The sequence below is a fragment of the Neolamprologus multifasciatus genome, chromosome 10 (assembly GCF_963576455.1).
Source record: "Neolamprologus multifasciatus chromosome 10, fNeoMul1.2, whole genome shotgun sequence".
NCBI lineage: Eukaryota > Metazoa > Chordata > Actinopteri > Cichliformes > Cichlidae > Neolamprologus > Neolamprologus multifasciatus.
In genome coordinates, this window is record NC_140448.1 from 4,019,574 (window position 1) to 4,040,341 (window position 20,768).

The following is a 20,768-nucleotide window of genomic DNA, read 5'->3' on the forward strand; positions in this document are numbered from 1 at the left end:
GATAACGTGAAATCGATTCATTAAAATCCTGAATCGATTTTTTAATATAAATTTATTTTGCCCGAAATGCCAGAATCTCAGGTTAAACCTCACAAAATTTCAACAACCACCAAACAGCTAAGACAGTAAATGAGAGCAGGAACACGGATTCTGCACAAAGACGTAAACACAAACCACGGACCCGCCGACGGATCAGAATCAGTGAGATGTCGCCTTTCTCACCTGACGGCACGGACACGGTCGGGGCTGAAAGCCGACAGCTCGCTGATTCTGATGTTTCGGCGGGTCCACGCTTTGTGTTTACGCCCTTTTTGCGCTGATTCTAAAGCTGTTAGTTTGATTTCTCTCCAAACAATATTGACCGAACCAGCAGCAAAAGAAGATCCAAACTGCGCTTCAAATAAACATCGTCATGAATTCCCTCTGACTTTTGCTGTTTTGCTTCCACCATGATAAAATCACACTTCATGCACAGCTCTCTCTCTCTCTCTCTCTCTCTCTCTCTCTCTCTCTCTCTCTCTGTACTTCAAGAACAGTTTCCCGTCTAAAAATCTGTTTTCTTCATTATTCGCTTGCTTGTTACGCACAAGTCTACCGTTGTTTACAGCGCTGTCGGCCGCTGTTTTATTTTCCTTTCACTTACTTCCGAAAAGAAAACCTAATTTCTGCCGTTCAATACTGAACAAATTTCAACTTTTTAAAATTATGCAAAATGCAAAACGCTCAGCCGTGTCTCTAATAAAACCGCTGTAACTTCAGAGGTAATGTTCATAAGTTGATTAATGGTTTTCTTTCGTTTTTGATGTACTGCAGAATATTTTTTTATAAAATCCCAGGCCAGGAAAATCACCTTCATGTTTTTCTGTGTTTTATCTTCAGCTACTTTGACACAAAGGCCTCTGCTGTGATGCTCACACCTTTGATAAAGTCTTGCGAGTGTCAGCTTCCTTTTTATAGATACAAAAATATGTAAATGTACTGATCTGAATTATAATATTTCTGACTGTCAAAATTTCCCAGATTCAAATCGAATTGGCTTACAGAATGATGACGTCACACACATTTAGAATCTTACCTCCAATTCTTCCTTTTATCTTTTGATCCTTAAACCCATAAATAGGGGTGAAATGCAACGTCTTTTAGTCCGTTACTCGCAGCATTTATGTTCACAGCCTTCGACTGTTTGTCACACAGATTTAGAGTATTAGCACCAACGTGATCATTTGATCCTAAAACGGACAAATAACGGTGAAAAACAACGACTTTTAGTCAATTACTGGCAGCATTTCTGTTTGCAGCCCTCAACTGTTCGCCAGAGAAGCATTTGGAAACATTTGGATCCTGACCTCAGACTCCAACATGTCTCAAGGAGAAGAACCAAAAAGTCAAGAAGTTGACCCCGGTGCTCTTCCCTGGGATGAACCAGAAGACCCTTACCTCTCCTCTCTTCCTTGGGATGAACAAGTTGAATTAGAGGAGAAGCGCTTGGCAGAAATGGAGAATGAAAATCTTCTTAACAGAGAGAAGATTGCGTTATTGGTGGAGGAAAATGAGAGACAGAGCGCTCAATTAAAAAAAATGTCCTACCAGCTCCAAGAAAAGGAGAGTATTATTGATGAAAAACAATGGGATATCAAAGACATGGAGAAAAAGAACCAAGAGCTCCAAGGAAAGCTGGATGAAGCTCTAGAAAAAATTAAAGAAATCCTCCAAGAGAAGAAACAACAGGACATGAGACAGAGACAGATGCACGATCAACTCGAAAAGATGGAGATAAAATACAGAGTGGTAAAAGCAAGGGATGATAAATATCAGGAAACAAATGAAGAGGTTCTTCGAGAGAAAAGGCAACAGCAGATCAAACAAAAGCGAATGGGCCGCGAGTTTAAGAACATCAAGAAACAAAATGACGAGTTGCAAGTAAAGCTTGATGAAGCAATCCTCGAAGAGAAAAACCAACAGGACATAAAGCAGCGAGACATGGAGAGCCAACTCCAACACATGGAGGGAAAAGACAGGATGCTGCAGGCAAGGCTTAACAAAACAATGCACAAATATGACGAGTTGCTTCAAGAGAAAAAGCAACAGGAGATAAAACAAAAAGAATTAGATTGCAAGCTTCTGAACATAGAGAAAAACAGTGAAGGCTTGCGAGTAAAGCTCGATGAAGCTTTGCAAAAAAATACAGAAATCCTCAAAGTGAAAGAACAACTGGACATAAACCAGGGAGACATGCGATGCCAACTCCAAGGCATGGAAGGAAAATACAGAACACTGCAGGCAATGCATTATGAAACACAGAACAAATATCAAGAGCTGCGTCAAGAGAAAGAACAACAATACATAAAGCAGAACGAAGAAAAACTTCTTCTTGTCCAGGACTTTGAGAAGACAAACCAAAAACTGCAAGAACTTCGCAACAAAATGAAGTACACAACAGCTGAACTGCAAGGAGAAAAGGAGAACGTGCAAAAACAGGAGGCAACAGCTAAAGAACTAAAAGAAAGGCTCAAAGAAGAACAAGCCAAATTAGAAGAAGTGGAAAAAATATGCAAGAAACTAGAGAAGCAAAATACAGAAACAGTGGACGAGTTGAGATCCGTCATACTAGATAAAAAAGTGTTTGTGGAAAAGCAACTCAAGAAGAAGAAAAAATGCTTCCGCTTCTTCCTCCAGAGGGCTACTCCTGCCTCATCTTCCTCCACCTCTGTTCCAGCTTAATTTTCCCTTCTCCTGTCCCTCCCCTCTCTCCCTAATAATTTAATAATAAACACAAGTGGCTCCATTTTACACCTGTCTGATCAATGTCTTCATTCAAGAATGAATTGTCTTTGGTCCCAGGTCTGAGGACCAAGGACTCGTGTGTATTCTGTGTTTTCCTCGGGTTGATGATCCTCGCGGTCGTTCAACCCAGGAGTCCAGATTCATTTTCTGTGTATCGTGTTGGTTGTGTTCTCTTCTACTCCCTCCATCTTCCTGTCTATGTTTTTGTTCGCTCCCGGATGTTTTGGGTCGTCGGAGGGATCCCTACCTGGGAAGTTGCGACCAGTGTTGGTCAAGTTACTTGAAAAAAGTAATCAGTAACTAATTACCGATTACTTCCCCCAAAAAGTAATCCTGTTACTTTACTGATTACTTATTTTCAAAAGTAATTAATTATTTAGTTACTTAGTTACTTTTTAAAAACACGATTTACAACCTGAATAGGTGATAAAGTGATAGATCTTTCAGCCCAATTCTACTTTTTCTGCATAATCCATCATACAAAATGTAATCAAATGGAAAAGTCTCTTTTTAAAACTTGTTTTATTAGTTTTAATCTTTTAATTTTATGCATCAAGCAAAAATTTAATTATATGCAACATTCTCTGACTGGAAGAAATTAGTTTAACATTTAAACCTATTTTCTGCACATTCCAGCAAATAAAATATTTTTTTTTGTGTTTACACTCAGTCTTTCAAATAGATGCAAGTAAAACACAGCAGAAAATAAATAAAGTCAAAGACTAGCGGTCCTGTTGCTCTATTTTCACCTGTAAAGCAGGAGTGGGGTAGGCGGAGGTTTACCCTGGTGCAGGTGTGCCGCAGCGGTCAGTGGAAGAATCCGCGAGTTTCTCTGTGAGTTTCCCATTACGTCGTAACTACTCGGTGCTTGCTCGGAAGTTTAGGGTTTTTTTCGCTGTAAAAAGAAGTTTTCTTCCCACGCACAACGGACACTAATGTTTTTGTCACTTTTTATGGAATCAAACTCAAAGTAAGGTCAGTACTTCCACGCTTTAAACGCTGCACGCTCATACTCTCTCTGCACTCGATATATGATCCATTGTTGATCTGCACACAGCTGTTGTCACGTACGTCGCACTCGCTTACGTCACTGTCATGAGACATTCTCGCAAAAAAATCACAGTTTTAGTAACGCAGTAACGCAGCGTTCCTACGGGAAAGTAACGGTAATCTAATTACCGTTTTTGCAATAGTAATCCCTCACTTTACTCGTTACCTGAAAAAAGTAATCAGATTACAGTAATGCGTTACAAGTAATGCGTTACTGCCCATCTCTGGTCGCGACCGCTCGTCAGCCGTCACGAGCTCCAGCTGATGGGCCTCGTTAGTAGCGCCCTACTTAAGAGTGTTGCTGAGCTCCAGTCTGTGTGGGATTATATGGTGTGAAACTTGACAGTACAGCTGTTGAGTTATGCGGGATTTTAACCCTCGATATAGTGGATTGCCCGCCAATGTGTGTATGTGTTTGTGTATTGCCAGGAGCGGAGTGCGTTTTCTCCCACACGTTCTCACTCCCAAAGCGTAACATTTTACGCTAGGTGACAAATCGTCAACATATTACGTTTTCGGCTACCCACCACGTTCCTAAACGACGACCTCGGAAAAATGAGGAAAAATGAGAACCGTGTGGACTCAATCTACACATGTTCGCTCTTTTTCTTCAAATCGCTTAGAAACAGGCTATTTAACATCAGTAAAGTCCTGGTTAAGCTCCGGGAAAAGGTTATGGTTAGGGCTAGGGATAAGGTTTGGTTTAGGGCTGGAATACAGGGCTGGAAGGTCTATTACCGCGGGAGCGTCATTGCACTGGATTTCGGCCATAACCCGCCGCGTACCATAAGAACGCCGGAGGTCTCCTTTCGCGTTCCTCAGGAACGCCGCAGGACGTGACAAAACGTCGGCATGTTACGCCTCGGGAGTGAGAACGGTCTCGTTTTCTCACGGGAGTGGAGTCACGGTGTGGGAAGAGGAGTTTTGGAGTTGCTTTTTCACCTTTTGGACATTCTGCACTGTGTGGGATTCTGGGGAGGAATGACCACATGGTCCACAGTGCCTGGGGCTGTACATTGTGTAATTAGGCTTAGCATATGTGACAGTACATGGCACAAAATGAACAAGAGGTTTCCATTTACTGAGTTAGTTTTATTAGCCTCAGAATCACAAAACAACCACAATGAACCAAAGTGCTGAAAAGAAGATTAAATACATAAAAACAGATACAAACGAAAACCACATAAAAAAAGGATTAAAAAAACAAAAAACTTTATAAAAATAAATAAATAATAAAATAAAATCGCACATGGTGTCAAAGGCCAATAATCATCATAACAAAACCTGAAAGTTGTCCCTGAAATAATAACATACCATCCATTCATTCTCTAATCTTTTTCAGGGTTGCTTTATTTGCCAAACAGCTTCACAAAAGCTGGAGAATTTATTGCTGTACTATGTATATAATGTGCCTCTCAAGTCACGAGTAGAGAACTTGTTTTAGTTACAAGGAAATCATTTCTCTTTTAACACATAAACACAGTGTGGATGCTGAAGAGCTGCATCTGCATCACAGCAAAAATTGTAACAGTTCCATTACTGCATGCAAAAGTTGCAGTAGCAGCAGGGGGAGAGAACTTTTTAAAGCCAAGAAGTCAGAAGTAAACCAAAAAACTTACATTTACCTTACAAACTTACATAAAATCACACTTCATGCACATCTCTCTCTCTCTCTCTCTCTCTCTCTCTGTACTTCAACAACGGTTTCCCGTCTAAAAATCTGTTTTCTGCATTATTCGCTTGCTTGTTACGCACAAGTCTACCGTTGTTTACAGCGCTGTCGGCCGCTGTTTTATTTTCCTTTCACTTACTTCCGAAAAGAAAACCTAATTTCTGCCGTTCAATACTGAACAAATTTCAACTTTTTAAAATTATGCAAAATGCAAAACGCTCAGCCGTGTCTGTAATAAAACCGCTGTAACTTCAGAGGTAATGTTCATAAGTTGATTAATGGTTCTCTTTCGTTTTTGATGTACTGCAGAATATTTTTTTATAAAATCCAGGCCAGGAAAATCACCTTCATGTTTTTCTGCGTTTTATCTTCAGCTACTTTGACACAAAGGCATCTGCTGTGACGCTCACACCTTTGATAAAGTCTTGCGTGTGTCAGCTTCCTTTTTATAGATACAAAAATATGTAAATGTACTGATCTGAATTATAATATTTCTGACTGTCAAAATTTCCCAGATTCAAATCGAATTGAATCGAATTGTGGATCGAATCGATTCGGGACCTTGTGAATCGGAATTGAATCGATTCCAGAAATCAGTGACGATACCCAGCCCTAGTATTTACTGGGTAATACTACAATTTCCAGTTTGTGTTGTTTTTCAAACTGGCCACTAGATGGCGCAACTACCTTTCTTAAGTTAAGTTGTTCTTACACTGGATACATAACGTGCCAGAGGTAAGCGATAACATTAACTGTGCTCTGTTTGGCTGTATTATCTGCAACAGCAATGTCTTTTTAACCTTTTGAAATTGGGGATTAAAGGATCAGTTTGCCTCTGATTATAAGAACTGCACTTTTCCCCTCTCTTAAATATTCTCTGCCTGAAGGGAAACAAACATTTGTCTGTAATGATAAAACATGAATTAAACTTCATTATTTATATTAAGAGAAGAATGTAAAACTGGCCACATGAAAAGGGACTGTCCAGAAGGAATCTGAATGCATCGTGGTGCAGAAGACGTTTTGTTTTTCCAAGAATAGCATTAGAATCGCTATAGGCTCCTCTTGTTTTTATTTATTTAGTCATTTCTTTTTGTGTTGTTTTCAGATATTACAATATATGGAGAATAGCATGACAAAAAAGATGCTAGACAGATACCATTTTTGATGCTAAAGCATTTGTAAATATTCACAAGGTAATCCATGTGTTTAAATAGACAGAATTCGCCCATAGAGTTTAGTGGCCTCATGTTTGTGGGGTGCGGTTTAAGTGTAGTGTTGCTGGAAATGTATCATGTTTTTCCCCTGTGGGTGAACACCTAATCAGGATATGCTGCTCAGTAAAGGTAAGTTTCATCAAAACCGGGGGAAGGAGGGTGCAATGAGTGGTTAGCTTTATGCAGGATGTTTGTTTCCTCTAATTAGCTTGAACTTGAACTTATCCTCACACCTTTTCAAAGTCAGTTTAAGGTTGTGAGTGTGTCATTTAGACATTATCTACCTCCACCGTGTCCTTCATGACCGTCATCTATCTTTCTTTATTTTGCATTTCCCGACACTGGGCACATTCATACAGAGTTAAATATTAACAGGGTCTGAAAGTCCTCTGTCCATTGCTTTTTAAAGTCCACTTATTTAGACGTCACAAATTAAACTCAGGGAACTCTTTGCTTTGACAGGACCGAGATTTACACTTAATGTAAGTGCATATATTACACCTTTTCACCCTATTTTTAATCTTCTTCATGTTACGGTTAGCAGAATATAGTAGAATCTTATTAGGCCCCAGAGTAAAGCTGTGAAGACTGGTAAGAGATGGAGCTTTGACTACCAAAACACGTGCCTTAAGCTTGTATGAGATGCACAGGATTGTTACACCAATCTGCAAACCTCTCGGAAATATATATAGAGCACTGTCTTTCATCTGTACTGAAGTATGGTGCTTTGTAATGGGGCTGGTATTGTATCAAAAGCATTGTTTGCATTTGTCTCAATTTGTGTATTTCAGTCTGTGTGTGCGTAGCAAAAGTTACATGTTAAAAAAAAGAGAAAAGGTAAAACTGCATGATTGTAATTTATGATTTGTGTGTTGTTGTTGTTTTTTATAGAGATTTAATACTTTTGAACCATTCATACTCACAGAACAGACATGAACACACACACATACTGATTTCTCTACGCACACACATCTGATTACACGAACTGGAATATGTACATGTGAATTAAGATACTAAGATATGCCCATATTCTTTGCACCTGTCATTTTTTTACCCAGTTGTGTGTAAATCCACTTGAGCACCACATGCAGGGTGCGACACAGTGGGAAAGGGCGTGACTCTGGCTGTTGATTACATTCGAGGCGAGAAAGAAAATGAGACAGGGAGAGAGAAGCAAACGAGTGCAGTAACAGAGTCAGAGAACCGAAGGAAACTTTCAAGGTGAGAACTAGTAAATAATTCTAAGTAATTTATCTGTCCTGGATCACATGATACCTTCATACCAAAGTAAGATGAGCAAGGATTTATTCAAAAATGTTCTCTCTTCAGTTTAAATCTTATTTGTGAATAACAGAAAAGTGTAAACGAGTATTTCTGTTTCATTTTAATATGTGTGTGTTATTTTTTAGCTTCTTATTGTGGGGCCAAGCTGTTCAGTTTAATGAAAAAATACAAATCTGAAAAGATGTGTGAATGTTTTTATACCTGTGTGGCACCTAGCAACTAGTATTTAAATGGTTTTAAATTTTACACATCACTTTTCAGGTTTCACAGAGTTTCTCTTCTTCAGGCAGTAAAACCAGTTTCACTATGTATAATAATCAGGTAAGGTCAGTTTCACAGTAGAAAGGTAACATTTCTGAAACACCTCAGGCGTTATTCTCAGGTTGTTATTTGACTGAACATACAAACAGGCTCGATCTGATATCTCAATTTTATAACTGAATCTAACAAACCGATGCTGATAAAATGATTACCTCAGTGCCAGGTAGAGCAAATAAATTCATCTTTTTTTGTGTCTGTATATCTCCAGGTGAACGGTCCCATGTATGACAACCAAGTGTTTAAACATGAAGAATATAGTCCTCCGTATTCTGTAACACAGCAGATCCCCAGCCATTCCTACATCAACCAGTATTATACTTCAACACCCGGAATACCAGCTAATCCAAGGCAAACAAAAGGTACTATTTGATTTGACCAAGGTTGTCACTTGGCAAATATCCATCTGGAAATATGTATTGCACATTCACAGAATCATTAACTTATTTTTGTTCCACATTTTAAATCCACACATACTAATTTAACCTAAATAATTAAAATTATTTCCCTGATCTAATGAATACAGTTTCAATAGAGTCTTTTGTAGAGACACAAGACAACGTGGCTAAAATAGTTTTAAACTGTTGTTGTCTAAAAGTTGGCAGACAAAAAAGCCGTGGCGACTGTTACACCAACTGATGAATTTATTGATTAACTGATTTTTAAAGTCGATAAACTTGAAGAGTTTTACAGTGTTTCCACAAGTTAAATATTGTGCAAATTTTAATTTGCAGCATAAAATAGGGTTAGGTTAGGTAAGAAATCAAATCACGTCATTCAACTTCAAAAGCAAAAATGTTCTTTGAAATGTACACAAAAGTAATTCTTTAACTAAAACTATGTGCTGTTATTCAAAGTTGTAACTTCCTCTTAACCACTAGATACTCACAAATTCAGAACGCAGACACTGAACTATCCAGACGCACCTTTCTGAATATGACTGCATTCATAGAGAGTTGCAAACTATGAAAGATATACAAAACAAAACAATAAAACACACAGAGTGGAGTTATACTTTTGCATAAAGTTTACTTATATAGTGCAATGCAGAAACTCTTCATATTAATTGAAATGTTTTATTTTCATAAGCTCAATAAAAAGAAACTCTAAATATTAAAGTTAGAAGATGTTAAAATCAAAAGAAAAGAAAAAGTAAATGATGTGTTTATTTACTTCAAGTTAGCTATGTTTATGACTCTTCTTTGGTAGAGTTTATTGCGTCTTGTTGACTGTTTTATGGTTTACATTACTATAATATCACAATTGTCATCTGTCGTCACAGTGGCTGTTTAGATTCCTAAAACATGGGCAAACGCAGTGCAGTTGTGTCTTGTTTGTGCACATTAATGATAGTTATACATTTATACAGCTCCAAATAACAACAACAGTCACCTCAAGGTGCTTTATATTGTAAGGTAGACCCTATTATAGCACAAACAGAGAAAAACCAACAATTATATGAACTCCTATGAGCAGCACTTTGGCGACAGTGGGAAGGAAAAACTCCCTTTTAACAGGAAGAAACCTCCGACAGAACCAGGCTCAGGGAGGGGCGGGGCCATCTGCTGTGATTGGTTGGGGTGAGAGAAGGAAGACAGGATAAAGAGAGATCTATTAACACATAGTGAGTGAGAAAGGTGACTGAAGAAGAAAAACTCAATGCATCATGGGAATCCCCGGCAGCCTACGCCTATTGCAGCATAACTAAGGGAGGATTCAGGGTCACCTGATCCAGCCCTAACTATATGCTTTAGCAAAAAGGAAAGTTTGAAGCCTAATCTTAAAAGTAGAGATAGTGTCTGTCTCCCAAATCAACAGTTTTTCCATGAATTTTTACAAATTGATACAGGATTGTCTTTTTTTTTTTTTTAATCTTGGCTTTCAGGAAGAAAGAAATGTCACTGGACGTACATCCTGGGTGCATTTCTGTGTGTGACTGTTATCCTGGCAGTGCTCGGACTCTTGCTGTGGTACTTCCGTGAGTTGATTTGGAGACTGTGCAGCTGCATAAATTTTTTTTTTATAATTTAAGTATTGTAATGTGGCATGATTCTGCATGCTCTTGTATATATATGAGGTTCACAGTAGTAAACGCATGTGCTCACAGTATACTACCAGTGTCTACTGGGGAAGTCGTGTGGAAAAGGTGGGATGTGTCTGAGCCATACCCAGTGGTGTGATGGAATCATTGACTGTCCATATGAAGAGGATGAATCTCAGTGCTGTAAGGCATTCAAATCAGTGTCTCAGTCTTCCACACAGTTATTTAGTGTATGAATCTATTTTTTAATAGACTTGATGTTTCACAGTTCGCCTCCAAGGGGCCAACTCCATGCTGGAGAGTTATTCATCAAGCAGCCAGACCTGGATGCCCGTGTGTGCTGACAACTGGGATGATAACTATGGAAGAACTGTGTGCAGACAGATCGGTTACAGCAGGTGCTCATTGTCCTTTCCCACTGACACACTTTTGCAATGTGTGGTGTAAAAAGCTCAGATTACACGACTCATGATTTGCATTGCTACTGGAACTTGAATGATTTCCAAACTAACACTGTGTGCGTCACATTACTTATTATTAGCCCTTTGACAAAAATGATAAGAATCATTTTGTAATTTTACACCTGGTGGCCAGTGTTTGTGTTTTTTAGCTGCACAGAGCTACTGCTTACCTGTGGAAACAATGGATGTACTTAGTTTTTCCACCCACTGAGACAACAACTAATATTCTTCTGAAATGACAAATGTGCAGTATTGATTAGTACATATTTTTCAAAGTTCTAACTCAGAGGGAATGTCTTTGCGTGACATGCATGAATGTGTGAGTACAGTCTGCTGGTCTCATTTCCCTGTCACACCTGCCTCTTTGACCCACAGAGATGATTATTTTGCCTACAGCCAAACCAGTGCAGGTTCTTTGGCCTCCAATGGATATATGAGGCTGGAGTCCGGAAGTAATAGTGGCTCACTAATACAGTCACAGCTCACTCACAGGTATACACAACCACATAACAATGAGTGATCACTTCATACCAACACGTTCTCACTCCCAAAGCGTAACATTTTACGCTAGGTGACAAATCGTCAACATATTACGTTTTCGGCTACCCACCACGTTCCTAAATGACGACCTCGGAAAAATGAGGAAATATGAGAACCGTATGGACTCAATCTACACATGTTCGCTCTTTTTCTTCAAATCGCTTAGAAACACGCTATTTAGTCCTGGTTAAGCTCAGGAAAAAGGTTATGGTTAGGGCTAGGGATAAGGTTAGGTTTAGGGCTGGAATACAGGGCTGGAACGTCTATTACCACGGGAGCGTCATTGCACTGGATTTCGGCCATAACCCGCCGCGTACCATAAGAACGCCGAAGGTCTCCTTTCGCGTTCCTCAGGAACGCCGCGGGACGTGACAAAACGTCGGCATGTTACGCCTCGGGAGTGAGAACGGGCTTCATACACACCACAGCATTTACAAAATGTGCCGTTTTTGTCATCCTTTCACTTTGCAGCTTACTGTGCGTCTCCAAAGCTGTCACACTTCAGTGTGTTGGTAAGCTACTGTGTTCACTGTGACATACGTGAAATAATAATGTAAATCCCCAAAACTTGATTCTATTTATCTGGACGTCGTGTTTCAGTGCAAGAAGCGTTTCGTCACTTGGATGAGTGATGAACAGAATCAAGTTTTGGGGATTTCCTTACTTGGATGATTGATCATACATCAATGTAATCACTTAGTCTGTCCATTTGTCTGGTGCTACAGTGTTCAAAAGCTTGAAAGTCAGCGAAAGTAACATTGAGCTCCTCGGTCCTCAGAATGTGGCAAGAGTTCAGCAGCTCCAAGCAGTCGTATTGTTGGTGGCACAGAGGCTGTAAATGGAGCCTGGCCATGGCAGGTCAGCCTCCAGGTTTCAGGTCGACACAGCTGCGGAGGCTCCATTATCAGCCGATACTGGATCCTGTCTGCTGCACACTGCTTTAAATAGTGAGCGCTTCTATTCTCTACTTTCTTTCACCCGAACATGTCATTGTGCTGTGAAACAATAGCAAAAACATAATCCCTTTGACGGAAGTAACCCTGATTCAAAGAACTACCTGTGTGTGTGTCATATTTACAGTTTAATGACTTAGGTGTGCCTTCAAAGACAAAGTACACAGGATATATGGGAATTTTAGTTTATTGCAATATATTTATTCACACATGGTAGAAAGGTTACTGTGTCACTGATAGCAGTGAAGCACGCGACGTGTTCTGCAAGTTCAGTAGGTTTGTCTCTTTTTCGACAACAGGTTCACTTAGGCTACGTTCACTCTGCAGGTCTTAATGCTCAATTCTGATTTTTTGATCAAATCCGATTTTTTTGTCTGTTCGTTCACACTACAAATAAAATGCGACAGCAAACGCGCTCTAGTGTGAACGCTCAAAGCGGCCGCATGCGCAAAAGAAGACGTCACACACAACGCGCTCTGTTTAGACCCAGAGCAACAGTATTGTTTGACTGATGGTCTTAATATAAAGACTTCTGACTTTACGTTTCCCAATTTTTGCTTTAAGTTATTTTGTTATTTACATAATAATGTAAATAACCTAATAATGATCCTTATTGCTGTTTTAGAGGAGCGCTGCTTCAAAGGATAGTTGCAGATTTCTGTCAGAATCTGCAGATTATACAGTACAAATAAAATGCTCACGTTTCTCCAACGTTGTCTTCCCAACAGTTTCACTGACATCTACACCGGATGGCCAGGAAGTGTTCATGATGTCTTCTCGGGCGCTGATAATTGGCGTCTGTCTTGTGTCAGTGACGTAAAAGACGGATTTAATGCGACGTGACCATCAAACAGCAGTCGCTTTCTGAAACATCGGATATGTATCGGATTCAGTACCACATACGAAAGTGACCCAGATCAAATTTGAAAATATCGGATTTGTGCCGTTCACACTGTCACACCATGATCGGGTATGGGTCGCATAGGGTCAAAGAAATCGGATTTGATGCGCTTTCGCCTGCAGTGTGAACGTAGCCTTTCTGTTTTAACCCATAAAAGACATTAACATTAACTATCTTAGTTGAAGCAGGCATTAGGTTTGGCCACGCAGCTTTGACAACCATACATTCAATTAGATGATAAAACTGTGTAAGACTGGAACTGCCAAATCGTTATCATACAGTGTTTTCAATTTCTCAGTGAGAACCACCTTTACTTTTTATGTCGAGTCTCCAACTATCAGTTGTCGAGTCCTCCACTCAAGTGGAGGATTCATAATGGATCAATAGTGACCTCGTGTTCATCTTTTATCTACAGTGTTTTGACTAATATTTAATAAATCCACCATGCCCATTTCACCTCGTCTTTTCCTTGGCAGTTCCTCTTCTCCTTCCTCGTGGAGGGTACACTATGGGGACGTGAACTTGGAAAACATGTTTACCAGCAGAGTTCAGAAAATCATCAGCCATAAAGATTTTGACACAAGAACGAATAATTATGACATTGCTCTCCTAAAGCTTGATACACCTCTGACTTTTAACTGTAAGTACTTGGAAGTTAATTTCAATGATTCTGTGATTATGTTATTGCAAATCCAGCACTCTAAGGTGATACATGCTTATGCCTCAGATAAAGTTCGGCCGGTGTGTCTCCCCAATGTTGACCTGAACCTTTCTGCTAATCGTCAAGCATGGATCACAGGATGGGGAGCACTGCAGTCAACAGGTGAGGCAAGACCATAACTGAATATGTCAAACCTTCAACCTTTGGCAACAGCCTTTACCATAACACCCAAAATGTAATTCAATGGTATTTATTTACACCATTTATTTATTTACATTTATTTATTTACACCATTTATATAGCACCAAATGTTTAAAATTGTAAGGAAAATACTCTACAATAACGCAACAATGGAACAATCACATGGCCCCCTGTAAGCAAGCACTTTGGTAACGCGTTACTTGTAACGCGTTACTGTAATCCGATTACTTTTTTCAAGTAACGAGTAAAGTAAGGGATTACTATTGCAAAAACGGTAATTAGATTACCATTACTTTCCCGTAGGAACGCTGCGTTACTGCGTTACTAAAACCGTGATTTTTTGCGAGAATGTCTCATGACAGTGACGTAAGCGAGTGCGACGTTCGTGACAACAGCTGTGTGCAGATCAACAATGGATCATATATCGAGTGCAGAGAGAGTATGAGCGTGCAGCGTTTAAAGCGTGGAAGTACTGACCTTACTTTGAGTTTGATTCCATAAAAAGTGACAAAAACATTAGTGTCCGTTGTGCGTGGGAAGAAAACTTCTTTTTACAGCGAAAAAAACCCCTAAACTTCCAAACAAGCACCGAGTAGCTACGACGTAATGGGAAACTCACAGAGAAACTCGCGGATTCTTCCACTGACCGCTGCAGCACACCTGCACCTGGGTAAACCTCCGCCTACCCCACTCCTGCTTTACAGGTGAAAATAGAGCAACAGGACCGCTAGTCTTTGACTTTATTTATTTTCTGCTGTGTTTTACTTGCATCTATTTGAAAGACTGAGTGTAAACACAAAAAAATATATTTTATGTGCTGGAATGTGCAGAAAATAAGTTTAAATGTTAAACTAATTTCTTCCAGTCAGATAATATAATATAATATAATTAAATTTTTGCTTGATGCATAAAGTTAAAATATTAAAACTAATAAAACAAGTTTTAAAAAGAGACTTTTCCATTTGATTACATTTTGTATGATGATTATGCAGAAAAAGTAGAATTGGGCTGAAAGATCTATCACTTTATCACCTATTCAGGTTGTAAATCGTGTTTTTAAAAAGTAACTAAGTAACTAAGTAATTAATTACTTTTGAAAATAAGTAATCAGTAAAGTAATGGGATTAATGTTGGGGGGAAGTAATCAGTAATTAGTTACTGATTACTTTTTTCAAGTAACTTGACCAACACTGTTGGTGACAGTGGGAAGGAAAAACTCCCTTTTAACAGGAAGAAACCTCCAACAAACTCATGTTCAGGGAGGGGCGGGGCCATCTGCTATGACCAGACCAAGCAGAGGACTTAAATACACGGAACCGCAATGAGGAAAGTGGAAACACATGGGGAACACAGCTGATACAAAGTGACGCCACAGGGGAAGCAAAACTAATCACACCAAACATGGACCGTGAGACTATCAAAGTAAAACAGGAAACACTGAGACATAGACTGACACATGAGCATGTGTCAACATGACAGGAGGCAAGGCAGATGAGAGAGGGAGCGAGAGAGCACAAGTAAGAGAGACGTGACGGCTGGGGAGACATGGAACGACACAGGAAGGGGAGACGAGGCATCTCGACAAGACAACATGGAAACTAAACATAGCAGCCAAAAAGGAAAACCAAAATACTACACACAAAGAAACCACAAAACACCATTAATTCCAATAGGCTGGCTCAAATGACCCAAGTCACTGGAAATTAGTTGATTCCAGTCCTGGCCAATTGTAAGTTCTTAATCATGTAACACTGACCAGCATTTTCAAAAAAAGGCAGACACTGTTTAGACTGTTACAATATGTGAATGAATGTCATTGATTGATTAACATCTGTTTCATTAACTTCAGTTAAATTTATTCAAGCTGTTTTTAGCAATACCAGAAATATGGAGTCAGTATTAGGATATCAAAACTGATCTGATGTTTACTGTCATGTTTTTCTTCTTCTTTACAATAAATGCAACTACCACCAGTTCATTATTATATCTTCACTAATAGCTACCACTACATTTTTTCCATGAAAAAGTAAAACAGTTATGCATGTCCTGTCCACGTTAAACAAGACTTGTTAATGACTGTTAAACTAGTAACTGTGATATCCTCAGCTAATAGGAACATAAATGGATATTAAATAAAGCCAGTGAGCAGAACAGACTCTTTCCAACTGAGAATGAAAAGAAATACAAAGTTCAGTGTGTGACCCAGAGCAGAAGAGTAAAAACTACTACCGCTGTTTTGGATTTTTGTTACTTGTTATTAACAATATACAGTGTAGAATAGAATAGAATAGAATAGAATAATCCTTTAATTGTCCCACAAGGGGAAATTTGGTTGTAACAGCAGCCAAAAAGACACATATACAAACAAACAAACGCAGGACACAGAACAGAAACACACACAATGTTTCTTACATATTTACATTAAGGACAATGGTTACTATAAACAGAGAGTACTGTACAGTTATTAAATTAAATAAAAATAACTACAGATAAGAGGCAAACCAGGTTGTAGTGCAAATCGGTTAATTAACTTATTGCAGTTACAGCATTGATGTAAACATCTGTTTGTTGGGAGCAGTTCTGATTGTACAGTCTGACAACTGCAGGGAGGAAGGACCTGCGGAAACGCTTCTTCATGCATCGAGGATGCAGCAGTCTGTCACTGAAGGAGCTCTGCAGTTCAGCAACATTTACATGCATGGGGTGGGAGACTCTGTCCATCAGAGATGTTATTTTATTTATATTAATTGTGTTTATGGCCTTGGATTTGGGATTACCGTGCTAGTGACAGCTTCAGGCTTCTCAGAATGAAAAAAACGTATTCAGACCAGAGTGGGTCTATTCCAGCAGCTGTCAATGTAGTTTGTGTCCACGTTGACACAAACACAAGAACACAAGACAAATTTAGGGGTTGAATCCTTTTTCACAGCACTGTCTAATATAAACTATGTTGAGTGAGAAACCTGTAACTTTTCATTTTTCATTGTCGATTATTTCAGATGGGACAGTGTTAACAGTGTGAATAATCCTTTTTCCAGGGCCAACCCCCAAAATAATGAATCAAGCCAAGGTGACCATTTACAGCAGGGCCACTTGTAATGCACCTGAAGTATTAAATGGTGAAGTCACCAAGACCATGTTCTGTGCAGGTAGCCTGCAGGGAGGAGTTGACTCCTGTCAGGTCAGTCTGATCTCCCCGTCACACACTCTGAGATGTAGCAATACGTGTACAACCTGAGATAAGTCTGTGGTTCTGTGTGCTGCAGGGTGACAGTGGAGGGCCCCTGGTCGTGAAAGAAGGAGATCGATGGTGGCTGGCAGGAGCTACGAGCTATGGTTATGGATGTGCTTTGAAGAACAAGCCAGGAGTCTACGCCAATGTACCATTCTTTATTGACTGGATATATGAAAACATACAGGTACGCATGCAATGGGAGGAGACTAGAGAATAAAGTCCTGTGAAATTATCTGTTGATTAATCAGTGGTGCCAAAAGTTTATCCTGTATTTTCTCTGCCACATCAAATATTTATATTTATAAATTTAGCTAGAAAGTCATAGCAGTGCTTTACTTGTGCATACTGTGCTCTTCTGTTCACTTTGTACATGACATTGGATGTTTGACTGTTTTTCATGTTGTGTAAAATTAAGTTCTCTGATACATAATTTGGTGATTAATAATCATCTAAGAGAACAAAAGAGAATCTGCTGTTCCCCCTAAATCTAATCATACTTTTTTTCTTTACCTCCATAGAATAACTGAGACGTCGGTGAATTTGTGAAAGGAACTACTTGAGTTACTTGCAAAACAAAAATCAAGCAACAAAATAATTGATCAGCATTTTTATATTCTTGTTTATAGCATGCACTGAATTTCTTGCATTTGCACAAAATAAAGCTATTATTGGTCCAATAAAACAAATTTTCAGCAAAGAGTTGTTTTTTTGTAAATTTACATTGTGTGATAGACACTACAGGAAAATGTAGCTTTGCTTTTCTTACTTCTGCCTGGCTAACGAAGCTTGCTATGCCTGATACAAGGAAATGAATTCATACATGTGCCTTTTAGCTCCCACCTCAACTAAGTATGATGTCCTTGAAGTGGAACAGCAAGGTCAAAGCCAGGAAATCCAATTTTGACTGTGTCACATAATGTTATGTAATAAATTCCACTAGAGTTGTATCTCATAACTGTTTCAAAATAAAATATGACCAATGTCAAATGTTCTGAAATAAGTTGTTCTTTAAGTGTTCTGTGTGCGCTGTGACAGCTTTGCTCACATTTCCTCACTGTTTCCACACATTATCAGAACAATCAGCCAGGAATTCAGTTCTGCCCAGTAATAAGTGACAAATCAGTTAACTAATGGTAGTTAATGTTTTATGGTATATTACTGTCACATGTTCTAAGGCACTTGTCTACAGACAGGTTTTTTTTCAGCTACTAGCTGTTATTTTCCATTTCACTGTCTTAGCTTTCATATTTACATAATGTTTTTTTTCCCAAGTCCTGTACTAAAGAGTGGTTTCACAATAATGTGTGCATTACTGTGAGACAAGTGCTTAAAATACATAGAATAAAAAAATGCTGTGTGAGAATGTTATTGTGGATAATAGCTTAAAGCAGTGTTCATTAAGAATAGCAAAGTTTAAATAAATACTAGTGTTTTTCCACTTGAATAAAAGAGTGAATGAGGCTCTCGCTCCATTCTGATGTACTTCCAACCTTCAGATCAAATTCTTACTTATTCTTTAATTGCTTCTTTTCTCTTAGCAAATGTGTAGGAGCTGCTTAAATGCACACATTACTTGCTGTCGACCTTTTAGGAAGACTAGTACTTTTACTAGCCTGATGACTTATCTACTAGTTTTTTGAATTACTTTACCAAATGCAACTGGTATATCACTGGTTTACGCAGACCCCAGTTCAATCAGACCCAATTTAAAATGTCAATAAATAAATAGCAACGATGATACAGAATGCAATGGTTCATAAATGCATATTTTATTCACAACAGAGCATAGAAAATGTATCAGATGTGTTTAGACTTGTCTCGAAAAAGTTGGGAGGGGTGCAAGAAGAGAATGAGCGGTACTGGCCACGTTTCAGTAACATGATTAAAAAGAGCATCTCAGAGAGGCAGGGTTTCTCACGCTTATAAAGATAGGCAGAGGTTCCCCAATCTGCAAAAAACTCTATAAAATGTGAATAAATTTCAGAATAAAGACTTTGAATATCTTTTTATCTACTGTACATAACCATAGCCCATAACCTGGCAAAAGAGTTTAGGAATTTGGGATCATTTCCATGATCTTTGGGCCCTCAGGTGGCAGTGCATTAAAGACGTGATTCCTGATGCCTGAATCAGTTCACCGTGCCATCCACTAATGCAGGTCTCTAGCATGCAAAGAAGGAGTCATGTGATCCAGAGACACCAGGTCCTCACCTGGGCTGAAGCAAAGTGGAACTGAAGAGATACTTGTTATCTGAATCTTGCAGAATTACCTACAGGTTTTAGAGCAACACATCCAGATGATGTCTTTTTTTTAAGGGAATTGTTTGCATATTTCAGTAAAACAATGCTGAACCATATCTCACACCTCTTACAACATCATGGCTTCATAGAAGAGTCTGGCTGCTTAACTGCCCGGCCTACAGTCCAGAACTTCTCACCTACTGAAAACATTTGGCACATCATAAAACAAGACATAAAACAAAGGAGACCCAAGACTGTTGAGCAGCTAGAATTATACATCAGACAAAAAAACAAAAACAAAAAACAAACAAAATCCTCTCCTAAATGTAACTGGTCTCTTGAGTTCCCAGATGTTCTCCACTGTTGATGCTAAGATAATGCTGCACAGCGGTGAACATGGCCCTGTCTCAACTTTTAAATTGAAACAAGATAAGAATGAGATTTGCAAAATATCGCATTCTGTTTTTATTTATGTTACAACCCAAGTTTTTTGGAATTGTGATTGTAATTTTCTTTTCCATTTTTGTGTTACCGATGTCATCTTGTTTTAAAGACTTACTGCCCGTAAGAAAGTTATAATTACTGTGAAACTGTGCATTATTGCAACGTTGATCATGTTTGTTGATGGTGTTACCAGTAAACAGTCAATGATGAGTCATTTACTGACAAGCAGCCTTTTGAAAAAGGTGTGTCGCTACATACAAGGCAAATTTCCTGTTTCCTGTTTCCTGATCCTTCCTGGAACCTGTTTGTTTCCTTCACCTGATGTTTTGCGAAACTCTGTGTGACAATTCTGAAATAGTTTTTCAGTAGTTTAGATATTTAGAAGGGTTTGTTTAAAAATGGACATGTTTTAACATAAAATCACTCATCCTTTCTTCTGATGAGTGATTTTATGTTAAAACTATTGCAAATCTATTTTCAGTATTATATTCTACTAAGTATGACATGTGATTATAATTATATTGATCGATTGTTACATAATAGCTTATTTGTTATATATCACTACATCTTTCATGTTGAAATTACAGCAGAATTCAGTGTCAGTAAAAACAGCACAACTAAAGATCCCCAAACACAGTTAATGTGGGCTATAGCGCCCTCTCCTGGCAGCCACAGCCACACTCACATATGTCACTCTACATCTTTTTGCGCTCTTTTAATACGATTCTTTTTATTTCTGTTCTGTGAGTCGTTTTAATGGAATTT

At 38.8% G+C, this 20,768-nt stretch overlaps 2 protein-coding genes across 3 annotated transcripts; both read left to right on the top strand.

Moving 5' to 3' along the window:
- Nucleotides 1-10: 10 nt before the first annotated feature.
- LOC146509390 (uncharacterized) lies at nucleotides 11-2,721 on the top strand. Its single transcript, XM_085175449.1, has one exon. It carries the CDS (start codon nucleotides 1,360-1,362, stop codon nucleotides 2,719-2,721), a length of 1,362 nt encoding a protein of 453 aa, XP_085031575.1. The 5' UTR covers nucleotides 11-1,359.
- Nucleotides 2,722-6,519: 3,798 nt separating this feature from the next.
- tmprss2 (transmembrane serine protease 2) lies at nucleotides 6,520-17,885 on the top strand. Of its 2 annotated transcripts, none has more exons than XM_085174885.1 (15): nucleotides 6,520-7,205; nucleotides 7,782-7,944; nucleotides 8,278-8,328; nucleotides 8,537-8,687; nucleotides 10,211-10,303; nucleotides 10,433-10,549; nucleotides 10,635-10,764; nucleotides 11,203-11,319; nucleotides 11,839-11,879; nucleotides 12,146-12,314; nucleotides 13,698-13,861; nucleotides 13,949-14,044; nucleotides 17,122-17,264; nucleotides 17,350-17,502; nucleotides 17,837-17,885. In XM_085174885.1, the coding sequence occupies exons 3-15, from the start codon at nucleotides 8,314-8,316 to the stop codon at nucleotides 17,843-17,845; spliced, it is 1,398 nt and encodes a 465-aa protein (XP_085031011.1). In that variant the 5' UTR covers nucleotides 6,520-7,205; nucleotides 7,782-7,944; nucleotides 8,278-8,313; the 3' UTR covers nucleotides 17,846-17,885. The 2 variants fall into 2 exon arrangements, with proteins under 2 accessions (XP_085031011.1, XP_085031010.1); XM_085174884.1 differs by having other exon boundaries at nucleotides 6,522-7,205; nucleotides 8,269-8,328.
- The last annotated feature ends 2,883 nt before the right edge of the window (nucleotides 17,886-20,768 follow it).

Bases quoted from the DNA above. Each gene is read 5' to 3' on its own strand.
- LOC146509390 (XM_085175449.1), top strand. From the start codon at position 1,360: ATGTCTCAAGGAGAAGAACCAAAAAGTCAAGAAGTTGACCCCGGTGCT.
- tmprss2 (XM_085174885.1), top strand. The intron at 8,688-10,210 runs GTACTATTTGAT...CTTGGCTTTCAG, and splicing joins TAATCCAAGGCAAACAAAAG to GAAGAAAGAAATGTCACTGG. The intron at 10,765-11,202 runs GTGCTCATTGTC...TTTGACCCACAG, and splicing joins AGACAGATCGGTTACAGCAG to AGATGATTATTTTGCCTACA.